Below are 18935 nucleotides of genomic sequence, written 5' to 3'. Positions count from 1 at the left end.
TTGAATTTAAATTAACTTGGAGTGGAAAGCTAGATTCAGGAATGGTGACCATTGAAAACATTGTTGTTTCAACCCATTTGGTTTACTGATGTCATCAAGAGATGGAAATCTCCCATCCTTATCTAGTCTAGTCTATATATGATTCCAGACCCACAGCAATATGGTTAACTCTTAACCATTTTCCAAGAGCCACTTACTTCAAAGGCTCTTGGAAATGAGCAACAAATGCTGGTATTGCCAACAAGATCCCCATTTCATGAAAGAAATAATGCAAGGCTGTTCTGACAATTGCTGTCAGTTTGTACCGACATCTTGTATCTACTTTTCATTTTTGCCTGTGACTGCTTAGATTCTTGTCCCTTTAGCCTTGCTAAAGACCTCCAATTAGTTGTTATGCCTTCGAAACTATTCCATTGGCTTTCCAAAATTCCTCTTATTTTGATAACCTAATTGCTCCTTTCTTCCTAAATTTTGTTTCCATGTAATTTCCTATTTAAGTGCTTCCTATCCTTGTCCAAGGTTAAAAATCACACAACATCAGGTTATAGTCCAACAGGTTTAATTGGAAACACACTAGCTTTCAGAGCGACGCTCCTTCATCAGGTGAAGGAGCATCGCTCCGAAAGCTAGTGTGCTTCCAGTTAAACCTGTTGGACTATAACCTGATGTTGTGTGATTTTTAACTTTGTACACCCCAGTCCAACACTGGCATCTCCAAATCTTGTCCAAGGTTGTATTTGATGTTATGCCATTGAGCTAACCTCAGAAAACTATGGTGCAAACCATCCCATCTAATTGGTGTCAAATTGAAAATCAGAGCTTCTTCTCTGTCTGCAGTCAGACTGCAAATTAAGTCCAGGAACATTGCAAACTTTTCCTATACAAAGATTCTAAGGAAAAAATCCATTTAGTCTTTAAAGGACATGAACAAACAAACCAAAAACTTCATCCACACTTAAAATTTAATGAATATATTTTTAAACTTTTGTTTCCAGATTACTTTTATAATTTTGGATGGAAAGACTATGGCGTGGCTTCTCTTACCACAATTCTTGACATGGTCAAAGTTATGGCTTTTGCCCTACAAGAAGGAAAAGTGGCTATTCACTGTCATGCTGGACTTGGAAGGACAGGTAAACACGGTACCTCTTTGTAGTTTTTATCTGTAGGTGTTTGTGGTCTTCTGTCAGAATTCAATATCAACCAAATACTTATTTGATTGATTATGTTATTTACTAAACCATATTAAAGTTCATAGTAAGTGTCATTGTTTACAATAAGCTAACTTGATTACATGCACAAATGGTAATTAATATCTAACTTAATGTTAGACAGTCTAATGCTCTGCCGTGACTGCAGAATTGTGGGAGTTTCTGCCGAGCATTGAGAATCTGGGCAACCATAAAGCTGCAAGTGTCTGCATCTTGAGGAATTAGCTCTGCTATACTAAGTTGGAGTGTGTAATACAGTTATTATGACATATCAGGGAAGAGCTGTCAGGATGCCTAGATTCAGGAAGTGCTCTTGCATCTTCTATTGGGAAACAATGCATATTTGGTAAGTGATCATGAACAAGAGGCCATGACTGCAAGGTAGGCAGTTTACATGTACCTTTGGTACATTACTGAAGATGCTTCTGCCTTTGCTGTTATTTAACAGACTGAGATTCTTGCCTGTTTGGATGAGAGTAAAATTGCACCTTAGATACGCTTATGGCAATGTTATACAGCAGATCTTCAAGTCGGGGCCATGTTCTCTGCAGTCATGACCAGGAGTTCCAAAATATCAAGGTTTCTTGCTAGATGCTTGAGTTAAGGTGTTCAAACACATACAAACACAGCAGGCTATTTAGCCCCTCAAACCTTTCCATCATTCAGTGAGGTCAGTGCTGAAATGCACATTAACTTCATGAGATCCTTTGTACTCTTAGTTGGCAAAAATATATCAATTTTGAATTGAAATCAATAATTTCTCTGCCATCAATTGGCTGTAGGAATGTGTTCCAGACTTCTAACACCAGAAGTGTCTCTTAATTTTATTATTGAAATATCTTGGTCTAATTTTTAAGATATTGCTCTTAAACTTAAGGCAAATAGAGAGAAGCTAATGATCCAATTAATCTCATCGTGTTGGGGAGGTGATTGTTATTTGATGCACTTACATACTGGGTATGAGAGTGACATACATGGGTCTGCAGCTAGAGGATTAAACTTAGTGTTCAGTAATGTAAGAAACTCTTTCTTTCTTCAGAATATCTTGCCTAATGTTCAGTGCAGTTTTTTCTTTGGTTATTACCAGACCATGCATTACCCTGTGGTTTTCAAGGAAGTGATTGGTATCTCCTAGATCATTGGGATGTGTTATTTTTTGAGAAGTTATAGAAAGTCTTCTGCGGACATTTTCTCACCCCAGTTCATAGGAGCATTTAATCTGACAATGGAAATTCACCTTTTTGGACACAGCTATTTTTACATATATATTTCCTTTGCTGCTTGGTTTAGAGATATTTCATTCTAAACATCTGAAATTTTATCTGACATGCCTTTACTATAATGTAGGAAAAACAAAAAAAGGTTTTATTTCTATATTGCATATTCAAGTCAAAGGATATTTAATTCTGAATAACTTTGTTTAATTTTGATATTCCCTTGTATCTCCTTAGGTGTACTAACAGCTTGTTACCTAGTCTTTGCAACAAGAATGAGTGCAGACCAAGCAATACTGTTTGTTCGTGCTAAGAGGCCAAATGCAATTCAGACTCGTGGGCAGTTGTTGTGTGTGCGGGAATTTTCCCAGTTCCTGATTCCATTACGAAATGTATTTTCCTGCTGTGATCCAAGAGCCCATGCTGTTACAGTCTCTCAGTATCTCATTCGCCAGCGCCACCTGCTGCACGGATATGAAGCACGACAACTCAGACATGTCCCAAAAATAATTCATCTGACCTGCAAATTGTTATTAGACTTTGCAGAAAACAGGCAATTGATTGAAGAAGGTAATATAGAAATCCCAGATCTTACAGCTGAAATTGAAAAAACAGTGTCACAATTAGGGGTAGTGCAACTGGATAAAGAATTTGATGGCCAAGGCTTTGATATGGGAGATCATTTTGAGCACACTGTGACTGAATTTATTCCCAACGATTCAGCATTGATGAGTGAACAAGAATTTGACCCTCTTTGGAAAAGGCGTAATGCAGACTTCCTTCAGCCATTGTCTCATTTGAAAAAACGTCTCAGCTACAGTGAATCAGATCTTCATAGAGCTGAACTCTTTACAGAGCAAAGTGAAACACCTTTTACAGTACCCACACAGGTTGCTTTCTCCAGCAAGTTCCATCAGCAAAGTTTGTCTCAGCTCAATCTCAGACAGCCCAGTCCAATGCCAGTGGACACAAATCAGATCAGCCCAACAGTTCTGAAAGTACCAGAGCTTTGTCTTATTAAGCAAAGTCCATCATTTACTTTTAAATCTAATCAATGGGAATGTCAAAAATCTTGTAATGCAAATGACCCAAAAGTGGAATCTCCTCTTTTTGTAAGGAGAAAACTATCAAAAGAAATTCATAGAACATTTTCCTTAAGATCATCAACTACAGCTGCTGCGCTGAAATATTTGATTTCTGAAGCACCTGATACAGTTATCACTTCTCATGGCACTAGTGATATTAATGCAGAAGAATGTACGAGGACCAGTGCTGCTAGTAAACAGAATGCCAGGCCTGCTAAGGAAAGTTTATTCTCTTCTTCAGTTTGCAAACAATCTACAGATAAAGCTTCTTTAAATCACAAAAAAATGTTTGTGTTTGGGGATGAGGAAAGAACAGCTAACTGGTCAGCTGAAGATGTTCCATGTATCACTATACAGTCAGAATTGAGCATTGAAGGAAGAAGGTTGGCAGCAGGAAAAGCCATGGCGTTTTGCATGGACTTTGATGAAGAACTCATGGATAAAGTTGAAATGTGGCAGGTAAGTTATTCTGCAAAACGTTTGTAATACAAACCTAAATATTATGATTTCCACTTCTGACATGAATGATATAAGATCAGTTCCCATCTTTCACCTTTTCTGACTCTTTCCGACTAATTCACTGTCTCCTAGATTTTAAATATCAACAAACCCCTCAATTCAACACAGACTATCATTGACTCTGTATTATACTTAAAAAAAACTGGCAGTGACATGAAACACAGGATTTTCAATCTCTTTAGCCATGACTGGGCCTCACAAAACAACACCTCTTCCCACCTCTGTAGCACCTTTGAATTCCTATTTATTTTTATCAATAGCAGTTACCTTCACAGTTTAAAGAACATTTGAAACTGAAGTTTAGTGGAAGCACATACCTCGGCTCTTCAAGATTATTGTTTATGATTTCCAATTTCACTCTGTTTAATTCCAAGAAAACAGTGTTGTATATAATGCTGATGTAAAAATTGAATTATTGGCAGATTGTGAAGACGTTTTTACAAATCATTAATTGTTTACTCATATGTAATAACCAAAGAAGGTCATGACTAATCAAATAACCAAGACTGAGCAACATGAATCCCATTTTAAAACAAAATGACAACAGCGTCTTACATTTGGGTGGATTTATCTTATTTCTCCAGATTGCAGCTGAAGAATGCTTGCCTAAGCAAGGAGAATTTTTGAATATTTGTGAAAAAAGACACATTTTGTTGAAGCTTTATGTCTTGCGCTCATAGGACATTTGCTAGAATACCCATGACAAAGGAAAAACAGCATTTATAGTCTGAGAAGTGAGTGCTGACTGCTAGAGGTGTATCATGGAAGTTGGGCCATTTTAGATTGGACCATTTTCTGTCAGTTAACTGCCAAACTTCCTTTAAATTTAAACCAGGCAGGTTGGTCAATGCATTTTGCTGAGGAATGAACTAGAGAATGTCTGTCACTTATTTTGTTAAATTGAAGCAAGCACAATGTGTGAATATATTGTATTAATATGTACAACTTTGAAGTGTGTCACACAAAGTCTGAATGGCAATCTGAAATTGTTTGTCTGTGTAATTCTTAGGATTATTTAGCAAATTTTGTCCAATTGCATAATTTCTTCTGATGTTGGGCATTGCTTTAACTTTTGCAGTATGAGTTGATTGACTATGAACAGTTTATTAAATTTAAACAAAAAGTGATGCTTCGAGAACTAAACTGGTCCGGCAGCATCTGTGAAAACACAATCAATTAATTTTTCAAATCCAATATGACTTCTTCAGAATGGATGAACAGTTTAAAGTTTAAACAACATCTGGCAGTTGACTGTCAGTCATCTCCGAACTGGATTATTTTCTATGACAGTGCCTTTATCAATTGGAGTTCACTGAACAATCAAACAGCGCAGTCTTCTCATAGTATATGTTTTTTTTGTTTTCCTGTCTACATTGATATCCTTAGGATCGTCCTGATAAGTACAATCTAAAAAGCTTTGACAAATTATTTAATTATACTCCAACATTGCACTACCCCTGACTGCTAATATTTGTTAGTTTTTATATTGTGTTTCTTTTCTGCTTTGTTACATGAAGTTAAAAATCGCACAAAACCAGGTTATATAGTCCAACAGGTTTAATTGGAAGCACTAGCTTTCAGAGCACTGCTCGTTCATCAGGTGGTTCTGTCCTAATGAAGGAGCAGCGCTCCGAAAGCAAGTGCTTCCAATTAAACCTGTTGGACTATAACCTGGTGTTGTACGATTTTTAACTTTGTACACCCCAGTCCAAAACCAGCATTTCCATATCATTGTTACATGAAAGTTGTAAACTTTTGCCATTTTTGCTCAATTCATCTGGTATATTTTTGCAGTCATCAAATGGATGAATTTCGATCCTATTTGAATTTTATTTCAATTTGAGCATTAACAATAAAATCAATTTAAATGGTCCAGTGAGAATTTCATGTGTCAACCTAATGTGAGCGGCCTCCTAAACATACGATATAAATTGGTGAGGATGAGTGATAAAAGTGTATTTTTGACAAATTGCAATATCACCTATTGTTTTAAATTTTAAAACTTAGAAGCAGTGGTAGCTATTAGCCTTCCTGGGTCTTATTTATTGTTGCTGAAAGTTAGTTGACCAATTATAATTACTGTTTCTGAAGATTTTATATTAGAACAGGCATTCTTAATACTTTTTGGTTCTGAGGTCTTTCCACTTCAATCCCTCCATCTGTGTTATAAAAATTGTATAGAACTCCTGTAACGCAACACAAGTTTCGCTGTAAAAAATATATATCTAGTTTATCTTATTGAAGGGAATACATACCTATATTCATAGATTATGTGGAGAACTGGAAGGTATTAAACTGTTTGGTTACTTTCAGGATTAAAATGGGGTTTTTACCAAACGTTTGAAAGGGACCTGTGTTTTCTTGAAAGGAAGGTCAACAGTTTAACGTGGGCTGTGACCCGTCTACTAGTTACAGAATGTTAAATAACTTTGGAAAATAACACTTGGGGAGATGAGATATAAGGTTAATTGCCTGTAATTACTGGATGACCTGGTTTTGGAAGAAACTTTGGGCATTCCTGTGCTGATGGTTACTTAGCAACTCTTTCTGGATTTGGTTTTTGGTTTCACAATCCTAGGGGGTCAAAGAGGAAGGGACGGAAACCTTCAAAGCTGTAGTCTGGCTGCAAAATCGCCCCCTTTTTGGCATACCTGATAAGAGTTTCCACACGTCAGTATTTTGATTAGCTTGTGAACCTGAAATTCTGAACTGGGACCACTGTCCAAAGACATGAATACAGAGGAACCTTGATTATCCGAACAAGATGGGCAGGCACTATTTTGTTTGGATAATTGATTATTTGGTTAATCAATTCAATGCGTTTCCTCTGGGGCTCGGAATTTTTTATTATGTCTGCTTCCCGTTCAGAAGACAAGCTCTCGCACACCCCCAATACTGTCCACCGCCTGCCCCCAACACTGCCCCACTGCCTGCCCACCCCAACCCCCCCGTCCAACACTGTCCCACTGCCCGATCCCCCAACCCCCCATCCAACACTGCCCCATTGCCCGCCCCCCCCAAACCCCATCCAACATCGCCCCATCGCCTGCCCCCCATACTCCGTCCAACATCGCCCCTGCCTGCCCCCAAACCCTGTCCAACACTACCCCACTGTCCGCCTCCCCAAACCCCAGTCCAACACCGCCCCACCCGTCCTCAAACCCCGTCCAACACCGCCCCCGCCTGCCCCCAACCCCATCCTACACCACCCTACTGCCTGCACCCAAACCCCACCCAACACCACCCCCAAACCTTGTCCAACATCGCCCCCATCCACCTCCCCAAACCCCGTCCAACACCACCCCACCCGTCCTCAAACCCCGTCCAATACTGCCCCCGCCTGACCCCCCCAAACACCATACAACACCACCCTACTGCCTGCACCCAAACCCCACCAAACACCGTCCCCAAACCTTGTCCAACACCGCCCCCATCCGGCCCCCCAATCCCATCCAACACCGCCCCACTGCCTGCACCCAAACCCCATCCAACACTGACCCCGCCCGCCCCCCCAAACCCTATCCAACACAACACCCCCCGACAACCCCCATCCACACCACACATCCCCTGGCCCGCCCCCTCTCTGGGGCAGCCGGACTGGACACCAACAACAAGACTGCTGCTGCTGCTAATGCCTTTTGTGAGTCTCCAAACAGCACGTGTGCGTACACACACACAAAACCTTTTGACAGGTTCCAACCTCTGCACTGTACAGGACAGTGTTAGAGAGATTATCTGGGGAAGGGTACACGTCTGTGCAGAACTCCAGGGAAAGTGTGGGAAGAGAGGGAGGGGGGAGGTGGGAGGTCAGTGATTTAGAGATGGTGCTTGTGCTCCCATCAGTCCAGGTCTGATCTCGGCAGCACTTTTAATCACTGTAGACAAAAGACGCGATCAGTGTTGGACACAGTCTTTGTTGTAATGTTTCTGTCGCGACCTCGAGATCTCCTTTGGATAATCCGATTTTTGGATAATTGGTATTCGGATAATCGAGGTTCCTCTGTATATTTGATTTCCAACCAAACTGCAGCCTTGTTTGAAAAGATCTTCCATTCGTCTACAACGGATAGTAATTCATTTCATCAACAAGAAACGTCATTGACCTAGAGAATCCGTCAAATCCTATCCTTTACTTCCAAACTGTTGGCCAAGAAAATTGTTTTTCTTTTGTCCTTTGTTATCAAATCACCTTTGCAGAGTTTTTTTTGTGTGAGTCTCTGTTTTGGGATTGAAAAGATATATTCTGATTCTAAATTATAGCTTAGATGTTAAGCAGTTTCACCCCTTTTTTTTCAGAATGAGTTTTGTTTTATAATAAACTGATATTTTGAGCTCAGTAAAGCAGCCTGACAAAGGTCTCACTTCTTCTGGATTGCAGTCTAAAAGTGAATCAACCAGGTATTTTGGTGACCTATAATAAGCATTTTCATTCAATCGTTTGACTCATGGATTTGTGGTGCTTGATTATCTGGCCATACCTCCCATCCTATCAATCTGTATATTTTTGTTAACCTTAATATGAGAAGTTCTGTCAAGATATCACTATATCTTGGAGCATACATGCATGACTTGGTTCCTGATGAAGGGCTTATGCCCGAAACATTAATTCTCCTGCTCCTTGGATGCTGCCTGACCTGTTGTGTTTTTCCAAAACCCCACACTCGACTCTGATCTCCTCGCTTTCTCCATGCATGACTTGGTACCTTGTTTTCAAATATGTAATCGTTGACCATCCAACTTCATCTTAGTAGGTTGTGCTAAATGTGACCAATGTATTCTGTGCTACAGAACAACTCTATACTGTAGAACCATAGAATGGCACACACAACAGGAGACCTCTCAATCCACTAAGTTGTGCATTGACTTTTTCGAAGAATGTTTCAGTAGTTCCACCCGCTAAATCTTTCCTACATCTTTTTAAATGTTTTCTCCTTCAAATATATTTTATCCAATTCCTTTATATCTAATTTCTCTCAAACTATGAGAAATACCTTTGACAATTTATTAAACATCTGACATTGAAGCTATTTCCCTTGATCAGTTCTACAATTAATTATATCCCCACCTTTTCAATTTTGGATTTGTTCAGGCAGCTTTGATTAATATTCAAACCATTATTTGTTTTTCAGCAGCAGGCATTTTGGTTCGAAGAGAGTATCATGCAATGTTATACAGCTGATTTACATCATTCACCATAATAATGATGAATTATCATCAACATCCAATTTATGGGAAGTAATGCATTTACATTATATATTCAAGTTTTGAAGAGTTTAGAATTGGTGAATAAATTGGCTTGAGTTGAAATTAACATCTGTGGCTTCATGAATTTCAGCATTCAACTTCAAAGTTGTTGCTTTGATCTCCAAGAAGAAATGGCAAGAAGTCATTTGGAAACTCGTATCCTGTTACTATAAACTGCACATGCACTCTGGTGGTGATTGTACAGATAGTGTTTACACAGTTTGACAAATGTTATGACAAGCCAAAACCCTTCCCATTTAAGGCTGAATTCTTTTGAACTGAATAAATTTTACAACAGTTCCATGGTAAATTTGAACTTTTTTTAGCCCTTTAATTGTATTATAATTTATTGAAAATTTCTTATTAAGGCATTGAGTTTTGGATGTTAAATAAGTTAGGTTTAAACCTAACTTCTTATTTTCAAAAAGGTTTCTAATTGCTCCCTGCATAATTTCATTAAATATTGACATAATGCCTCGTTTGGTTTTTCAAAGTTGTACAAAAGGTGACGAGTATGGAAGCTATTCCCAGATGTTTTTCATGGTTACCAGGAAAGACTTTTATTTGTATACAGTATACTCTTTTAACAATGGTCAATAAATACTGGAGGGAGTAGTTTATAGGCCTCCTAACAATGGTGACATTAACCTTTAAGCAAAAGGTGCTCGGAGATTCTGCTAAGTGGAATGTAATTAGCATGGGGACCTTCATGTAGACTGGATAAAGCAATTTAGCAAAAGCAATCTAGAGGATGAGGTTTAGAAAAGTTTCTGGCATTGTAAAATCAACTTGGGGGCAAACTAATTTTAGATCTAAGCAGGTTTAATTAGCAATCGTAAAAGAGTATAAGAACAATAGAAATAGAAGCATGAGTAGGCTATTTGGCCCTTCAAATATGTCTGTCACTCAACAACATGTCTGATCTTCCGTAGGCCTCAACTCTTCAGTTGTGCAAGCTCATTATAATTCAGGACTCACCAATATTTTTAAAAAGTCTATGTACTACCCTTTTAGAACTTTGTGATTGAGTCTCCACATCTTTCTGTGGTACTTTACTCCAGACATTTATAGGTCTGGGAGAAGACGTTCCTTCACATCTCAGTTTTAAAAGAGTGGTCCCTTTGTTGTGAACTATGTTCACTAGTTTGAGATTCTCTCCTCATCACATTTACCCTGTCAAAGGAAAAGATAAAATATGAGAATTGATCAGCCAGGAATGTGAAAACGATTGTCAGATCTTTTAAGGGTATACATAAAGGAAAGTAACTAAATTAAACATTAGTCCCTTAGAGGCAGACAGGAGATTTGTTTTTAACTCACTCATGGGTTATGGACTTTGCAGGCTGGGCCAGCATTCATTACCCATTAATAGTTGCCATTGAGAAGGGATTAGTGAGCTGCCTATTTGAACTGCTTCTAACTTCGAAGAGCATTCCTGAATTTTGACTTTGTTACAGTGAAGGAACAGCTAAATGGTTCCAAGTCAGGGTGTTGTATGGCTTGAAGGGTACTATTCCCATATATCTTTTGCCCTTTTGTTCTGGATGGTAGTGTTTGTGGGTTTGGAAGGTAATGAACTGTGGTGAATTGTAGTTTACAAATGTTGGGGAATGAATATTGTTGGTGTTAGATGGGGTGGCAGTCAGGCAGGCTACTTTATCCTGAATGGTGTTGACCCTGTTGTTGGAGTTGCATTCATCAGCTGACTGGAAAGTATTCCACCACAATCCCAACTTTTGTCTTGCTTGTGCTTTGTAGATGGTGCATAGGCTTTTGGGAGTCAGGAACTGAATTAATCACTGCAGAATTCCTAGTCTCTGACCTGCTCTTGTTTCCACAGTGGTTGTATGGCTGGTCCAGTAGTTTCTGATGAATGGTAACTGCTCCCTCTCCCAGGATGTGGAGAATGGGACAAATTTGTTGATGGTAATGTCATTGAATGTCATGGGGTGATGGTTGGATATTCTTCTGCTGGAGATGATCATTGCCTTATGGTATGAATGTTAGTTGCCACTTATCAGCACAAGCCTGAATGGTGACCAGATTTTGCTGCAGTTGGGTTTTGACTGCTTCAGTATTTGAGGAGTCAGTGAATCACAAGTCATGAGTTATGAGAAGCCGTCAAAGGTCCTGAATCTGAGTTCAGAGCTTAACCCTTCCCTTCTGAAAGAAGAATCTTGAGAGATGATAGCTCTGCGACGATCTTGAAGAGTAATCTTACTTTCATCGTTCTAAGTATCTTTAATCCTTACCTACTTTCAGTCTTTGTATATGTATTTTTAGCAAATAACCTTATCAGTTTTTCACTTAAATAAATACAGACGTTTTGCAATACAGTAACCTTTGTATTATTTTAGGCTAAAGCTTTGAAGATGGTAATTTAAAGGTAAAACACTCAAATTGAAAGGGGGACTATGTACAAGCTGAGACAAGTTCTTAGTTCATGGACCATTCTGGAGACCTGCCTGTTCCATTGTGACAATGGATACATTGGCCTTGAAAACTGCATAAATAAAGATTAGATAAATAAGTACCAATAATGTAGGTGCAATTTATTAAGCCTATAGATTCTGGAATTTAGAAGAACAAGAGGTGATCTTATTCAAGACTATGAAGGGGCTTAACCAGGCAAAACAACTTCTTAGTATCTGCCTTTTTGAGGAACCGAGAACACGGAGAGAATAGTGCAGGGCTACTTCTGGAAGCTAATGGGGAGTGTGGCAGAGCCTCTGCTAAACTCAATAGCTGAGATCAGTCTAGCAATTATATCAAGATCATTGAGGGCAGGTTTTTTTTTCACCATGGATAGTAGACTAGATCACAGGCATGTCATAGCTCTTCCATAAGTTTCACTTTGGCTGATCCCTTCCACCAGTTTTCTTGCCAAGTAATGAAGGTTAAAAGTACCCTTGTGGAAACTACTGTGCAGAAAGTAGCCATTTGGTCCATTATATGTGTGGTTTTCAACTAAAGCGCTTGACTTGAATGTTATCTCCCTGACCTTAAATAATTACAGAGTTATTAAATGAATGATACTCATAGTCCCATATAGAAAGAATTCCAGGGTCTAATAAGCGTAACCTCCTTGTCTAAAGATATGTCTGACCCACAGAACCATGACCTTCACCACAGGTAGAACAAGGAAACAGGTCCTGATCTACTTTAGCTAGAATGGGGTTTGAACATGTACTGTTGACAGTGACCATTCAGCAAACCAGCAAATCTTACCCTTACCCGCCCTATGCACACATGCGCAGGCAGAGAGGTTAAATCATCTGTATTTGCTAATTTAATTGAGAATAGAATACATCTGAAGAGTAAGCTCGAAGGTTGAACCTAACTATTTTTCATCTCTTCGACTTTTGATAATTCTCTCAATTCATTTTGACCACTCCTTATTCATGGGTAATTACAGAACTGCTAATGAAGCTCAAGAACTCTAAAGTTCATTATAAGATGAAGAAAAGCCATACCCAGGTAGAGTTTATTGTAGAATATCTTTCTAACACTCTCATTTGTGATGCAGTGCAAAGCTGCAAATGTGGGTTCAATTCATACACTGGCTGAAGTTGCCGTGAAGGACTCTTCTTATCAACCTGTCCCCTCACCTTACCCTCAGGTTAAAGCACCACTAGTTGTGTCTCTCTAATGAGAGAGCAGCCCACGTTCTGGTGAAACTACAACAATTTTACCTTTATATGAGTATTAATAATATGTGTTTTTGAAGTGCTCACTGTTCATAACATCCATATAAGCTTTTGCTAAATCTAACTGTAACCAGTACTTTTTTTTTCAGCGGGAACTTAATATTAGAGAAGGAACTTGGGAGAGAATTCGTACAGAAAAGAATCCTTATGTGCTGTGTAGTCTTATGTGGTCCTGGCTGGAACAGTTGAAAGAACCAGTTATAAGTAGGGAAGATGTGGAAACTTTGGCACATAAATATATGGATCCCAATAAAGCATTTTATTCATTAGAAAAGGTAATTTTCAGTTTTCTTGTATTTCATATCCATCCATTCTATACCTTAACATAGCAAAGTAATTTTCACTAGCCTTTCTGTTGAACCTATAAATGTAGGACTGAAGAGTGGAACTAGAAATTCTCTGGGGGAGGGGAGAGGAGGATCTACCCGTTTGATGCATGATTGAAACCTATAGTATGAATCATTCTTCTTGTGAGTCTTGGTTAGTGTCTAGAGTTATACTGATTCTATTCATTTTTAATAAATGACTTTATTTGATTAAGGCATATTTAAAAGGCAGTTCATCAATATGAAATGGAAATAGTTCAATAATATGATATGATCATATATGACTATATAATATTCTTGTTAGCATAATATTCACTTACATGGTATTTTATCACTTTAAACAAGGGCCAATATCAGACACTGCTTTGCATTCTTGATTGTATGGCACAATTGCGTAATCTACCATTTGATGTAGAAGATGCTATACTTACTCGGGCAATTCGAGCTTTTACTAAGGTAAGTGCTCCATCTCTTGAGGGGAAAAGAATTAAATGAAGTCTTGGAGTGACAGAATTAGGGAAATGCTGTTTTATTTCACTATTCAACCCTAAATGTTGTACTTCCATAGAAATGAATAGAAAAGGATTTTTTAATTCCTGCGGTCTGTGTTTCATGTTGATTAAATTACTTCTGAATTTAGTCACTGTTATATAATTAAATATGACAGCTAATTTATTCCAACTAAGAGCCAACAAATAGCGAAGAGATGACTTTTTATTTTGTTCATATTGGTTGAGGGATAAATGTTGGACAAAAGGTACACAATAGAGAATAAATAGGATTACGGTTTATTATTAGAAAGTGACTGTAATCTGTTTCCCTGAAGACTTTGCAAATGACGTTCGACTGATCTTGCATAGTTTTATAATTTTGTGATATTTGTATGAATGATAACACCCAATCAAATCAAGAGCCAGAAAGAAAGCAAAAGCTTCTTGAGCCCATTGGGTTAAATTCATTCAGTGTCAAGTGATGTAGATTAAGGTCATATTGAAGAAAAAAACCAGTCAAGTCTGCATTATAAGTAACTGTTAACAATGCAATCCTTTTCTTTTGCATAGACATAGTGCAGAAAGGTTGTGGTGTCAAAAAAATCTCACCATTTCAGGCATGGAGAACATCTCGATACCTAGAACATGGATGGGAAATAAATGCTGACCTAGCTAATGACCCTCAGGTCCTAAGAACAAGTAACAAAAGAAACAAATGACACATTGAGTATGTGAATGTTTGTAGGTTCTCAAAACATGGGCGTTAAAAGTGGACGGTTTTTATTGCCCTGTATTAGTCAGGAATAAATCATTGTCGAGATTCTGTTGTACATGTTGAGGCAGTCATGTGGTCAGCATTAATGATTTATCCCTGTTATAGAGTATTGTGCTACATTCATTTCCTTGATGATCAATCCTTCCATCCCTTCCCCACCTATCTAGCCTATGATTCAATTCAAGAGATTTAAATGATGGAAATTATTAAAGTTCTTATATCTCTTTGTTTTACGTCCAGTAGAAGCTGAGCATCACTTTGCATATTTTCCTGCACCCAGTCCTGCATTTTACAGCAGCTGGTAGAATTTAATTAATAAATCTGGAATGTAAAGCTAGTCTCAGTAATGGTGACCGTTACAGCTAATATTGATTGTTGTAAAAAGCCAACTGGTTTACTAATGTCCTTTTGGGAAGAAAATCTGCTGCCCCTGTCTAGCATAACTTGCGATTCCAGACGCATAGTAATATGGTTGACTCTTAACTGTCCTCCAACATGGCCTAGCAATCCACTCAGTTCAAGGGCACGTGGGAATGGACAACAATGTTGGCCTTTTCAACAATGCCCACCTTCCATGAAAGAACAAAAAAACTTAAAATAATTAATTCTGTTAATGCCTCCTGATAATGTGTATCCATTAGAGTTGAGAAAGTATTTTTTTAATGAAAATGATGTAGCGTGAAAAAGGTTAACAATATAATCAAATTGAATGATTAATACTTATTCATACCAATAAATCTTCTGTGATATCACCCAAAACGAGCAGTTCTCTTGTCTGTCTGTCATATTGCTGCTACTTGCTCTCCATTTCCACTTGTGGTTGACAGTGTCATCTTCCATTTTTGCACGTTTCTCTTATTTTGGAGGCAATGGGGCATCAATGGGGAAGGAATGCTTCAGCACTCATCGTAACCAGTCCTTTCCAGTTGACTCCCATTATCCTTTTCATTCATGCCCCTCACCCGTTTTAGTCCCTTCTTCCCAACTGCCATTATATGTGCTGTAACCCCAATTCATTATCACTTTGAGCAGTCTTCCTCTTTTGTTTAGCTTTCTTTCTAAGTGACATACTCCTCCTTAAACTTTGCCTCAGTCATTGCTGTACATTCTCATCCATATTGCTCCACAATAATAGCTCTTATTGATATTAATATTGTAATTTTAATGTAGAAAAAGCAAGCATTTTTCAGCAACTTCATCAGACATAAATCTACAGTAAGATGAAAAAATATATTGGCAAGTACATCTTAAGACTGTCCTGCTTAATCAAGAATTGAGGGATGCTGTTCAAGAAGCAGAGTATGAAGGCAAAGATGTTTAGGGAGAGAATTCTAGAGCTTGTAGCCCAGAGACAACAGGTGGATCTACGAATTCTGAGATTAAAGTAATATGGAATATGCAACAGGCTACATTTAGATGGATCCAGATTTCTGTGGGTTTAGGGCTGGAGAAAATTGCATAAATGGGTCAGATGAGACTATGAAGGTTTAAATTTGAGGTATTGGACCCAGGGCTAATTAGATCAAGAATTGGAAGAGGAAGTATGGTTGAAAGCCTCCTTGCTGAATGCCTATCCTTTCCTTATCCTTCTCTCTTACTTACTTGCTCTTGATTTCCTTCCTTTCTAGTGTGAACTTTACCTCTGCTCTTTCCTACTATTTGTTGATGACTTGATACAATACTTTAAAAAAGTGAAATTTGTTCCCGGTAAAGACAAAGTATGAGATTTTAACTCATTCGTCTCTACCTGTTTGGACAGAGTTAAAATCAGGCACATAATCCACAGTCTGCTCTCATAACTACCCATCAGTTTGTTTTCTTCTTTATTGGATAACTAACACTGTCATTTTGAAAGCCAGGGATTGGTTGGTCAGTTGGCTGGATGGCTATTTTGTAATGGCAAAAGTGAGGACTGCAGATGCTGGAAACCAGAGTTTAGATCAGAATGGTGCTGGAAAAGCACAGCAGGTCAGGCAACATCCGAGGAGCAGGAAAATCGACATTTCGGGCAAAAGCCCTTAATCAGGAATAGAGCTCTGATTAGGGGCTTTTGCCCGAAATGTCTACTTTCCTGCTCCTCAGATGCTGCCTGACCTCTGTGCTTTTCCAGCACCACCCTGATCTAAACCCCGGGTATTTTGCAATACAGACTGATGCCAACTTGATTTGAGTTTTTTTAAGAAGTAACAGAGGATTGACGAGGGCAGAGTGGTAGCTGTGATCTATATGGACTTCAGTAAGGCATTTGACATGGTTCCTCATGGGAGACTGATTAGCAAGGTTAGATCTCATGGAATGCAGAGAGAACTAGCCATTTGGATATAGAACTGGCTCAAAGGGAGAAGACAGGATGGTGGTGGAGAGTTGCTTTTCTGATGGGAGGCCTGTGACCAGTGGAGTGCCACAAGGATCGGTGCTGGGTACATTGCTTTTCATCATTTACATAAATTATTTTGACGTGAATATAGGAGGTATGGTTAGTAAGTTTGCAGGTGACACCAAAATTGGAGGCGTAATGGACGCGAAGAAGGTTACCTCACAGTACAACGGGATCTTGATCAGATGGGCCAATGGGCTATGGAGTGGCAGAAGGAGTTTAACTTAGGTAAATGTGAGTTGCTGCATTTTGGGAAAGCAAATCAGAGCAGGACTTTTACACTTAATGATAAGGTCCTGGGGAGTGTTGCTGAACAAAGAGACCTTGGAGTGCAGGTTCATAGCTCCTTGAAAGTGGAGTCGCAGGTAGATAGGATAGTGACCAAGGTATTTGATATGCTTTCCTTTATTGGTCAGAGCATTGAGTATAGGAGTTGGGAGGTCATGTTGTAGCTGTACAAGACATTGGTTAGGCCACTTTTGGAATCTTGCATGCAATTCTCGTCTCCTTCCTATCGGAAGGAAGTTGTGAAAAATGAGAGGATTCAGAAAAGATATGGTGGTTGTTATGGGGGACTTTAACTTTCCAGATATTGACTGGGAAAGCTATAGCTCGAGTTCGTTAGATGGGTTGGTGTTTGTCCAATGTGTGCAGGAGGGTTTCCTGACACAATATGTAGACAGGCCAACAAGAGGTGAGGCCATACTGGATTTGGTTCTGGGTAACGAACCAGGCCAGGTGTTAGGATTGGAGGTAGGTGAGCACTTTGGGGACAGTGACCACAATTCGGTGACTTTTACTCTAGTGATGGAGAGGGATAAGTGTGCACTGCAGGGCAAGAGTTATAGCTGGGGTAAGGGAAATTATGATGCGGTGAGGCACGACTTAGGATGCGTGGCTTGGAAAAGTAGGGTTCAAGGGAAGGGCGCAATTGATATGTGGAGCTTGTTCAAGGAGCAACTATTGAGTGTCCTTGATAAGTATGTACCTGTCAGGCAGGGAGGAAAGGTTTGTGTGAGGGAGCCGTGGTTTAATAAGGAATTGGAATCCCTTGTTAAAGGGAAGAGGGCGGCCTATGTAAAGATGAGGCATGAAGGTTCAATTGGGGCGATTGAGAGTTATAAGATAGCCAGGAAGGATCTGAAGAGAGAGCTAAGAGCAGCAAGGAGGGGACATGAAAAGTCCTTAGTTGGTAGGATTAGGGAAAACCCAAAGGCTTTCTATAGGTATGTCAGGAATAAAAGAATGACTAGGGTAGGAATAGGTCCAGTCAAGGATAGTAGTGGGAAGTTGCGTGTGGAGGCTGAAGAGAATGGGGAGACACTGAATGATACTTTTCATCAGTATTCACTCAGGAACAGGACATTGTTGCCGATGTGAATACTGAGTCACAATTAATTAGAATGGACGGCTTTGAGGTACGTAGGGAAGAGGTGTTGGAAATTCTGGAAAGGGTGAAAATAGATAAGTCCCCTGGGCCTGATGGCATTTATCCTAGGATTCTCTGGGAAGCAAGGGAGGAGATTGCAGAGCCATTGGCCTTGATTTTTATGTCCTCGTTGTCCACAGGAATAATGCCAGAAGACTGGAGGATAGCAAATGTGGTTCCCTTGTTCAAGAAGGGGAGTAGGGTTAACCCTAGTAACTATAGGCCGGTGAGTCTCACTTCTGTTGTGGGCAAAGTCTTAGAGAGAATTGTAAGGGATAGGATTTATGAACATCTGGATTGGAATAATGTGATCAAGGATAGTCAGCATGGTTTTGTGAAGGGCAGGTTGTGCCTCACAAACCTTATTGAATTCTTTGAGAAGGTGACTAAGGAGGTGGACGAGGGTAAAGCGGTGGATGTGGCGTATATGGATTTTAGTAAGGCATTTGATAAGGTTCCCCATGATAGGCTACTGCAAAAAATACGGAGGTATGGCATTGAGGGTGAGTTGGAGGTTTGGATTAGGAATTGGCTGGTTGGAAGAAGACAGAGGGTAG

At 39.2% G+C, this 18935-nt stretch overlaps 1 protein-coding gene across 7 annotated transcripts in view; it reads left to right on the top strand.

Moving 5' to 3' along the window:
* The window catches only part of ptpdc1a (protein tyrosine phosphatase domain containing 1a), a 144753-nt gene that overhangs the window by 120248 nt on the left and 5570 nt on the right, over positions 1-18935 (top strand). For 5 of the 7 annotated variants that reach the window (XM_043708007.2, XM_043708008.2, XM_043708011.2 and 2 more), the window contains 4 exons: positions 996-1133; positions 2663-3969; positions 13070-13255; positions 13652-13762. In XM_043708007.2, coding sequence (XP_043563942.2) covers positions 996-1133; positions 2663-3969; positions 13070-13255; positions 13652-13762 — 1742 coding nt within the window. The remainder of the gene's footprint in view (positions 1-995; positions 1134-2662; positions 3970-13069; positions 13256-13651; positions 13763-18935) is intronic. The other 2 variants (XM_087994271.1, XM_087994273.1) reach the window with 2 other exon arrangements.

This window comes from Chiloscyllium plagiosum, unplaced genomic scaffold (assembly GCF_037043375.1).
Source record: "Chiloscyllium plagiosum isolate Xiang-an unplaced genomic scaffold, Cpla_swu_hap1 HiC_scaffold_14, whole genome shotgun sequence".
NCBI lineage: Eukaryota > Metazoa > Chordata > Chondrichthyes > Orectolobiformes > Hemiscylliidae > Chiloscyllium > Chiloscyllium plagiosum.
This window is presented reverse-complemented; position numbering and strand designations above follow the sequence as displayed.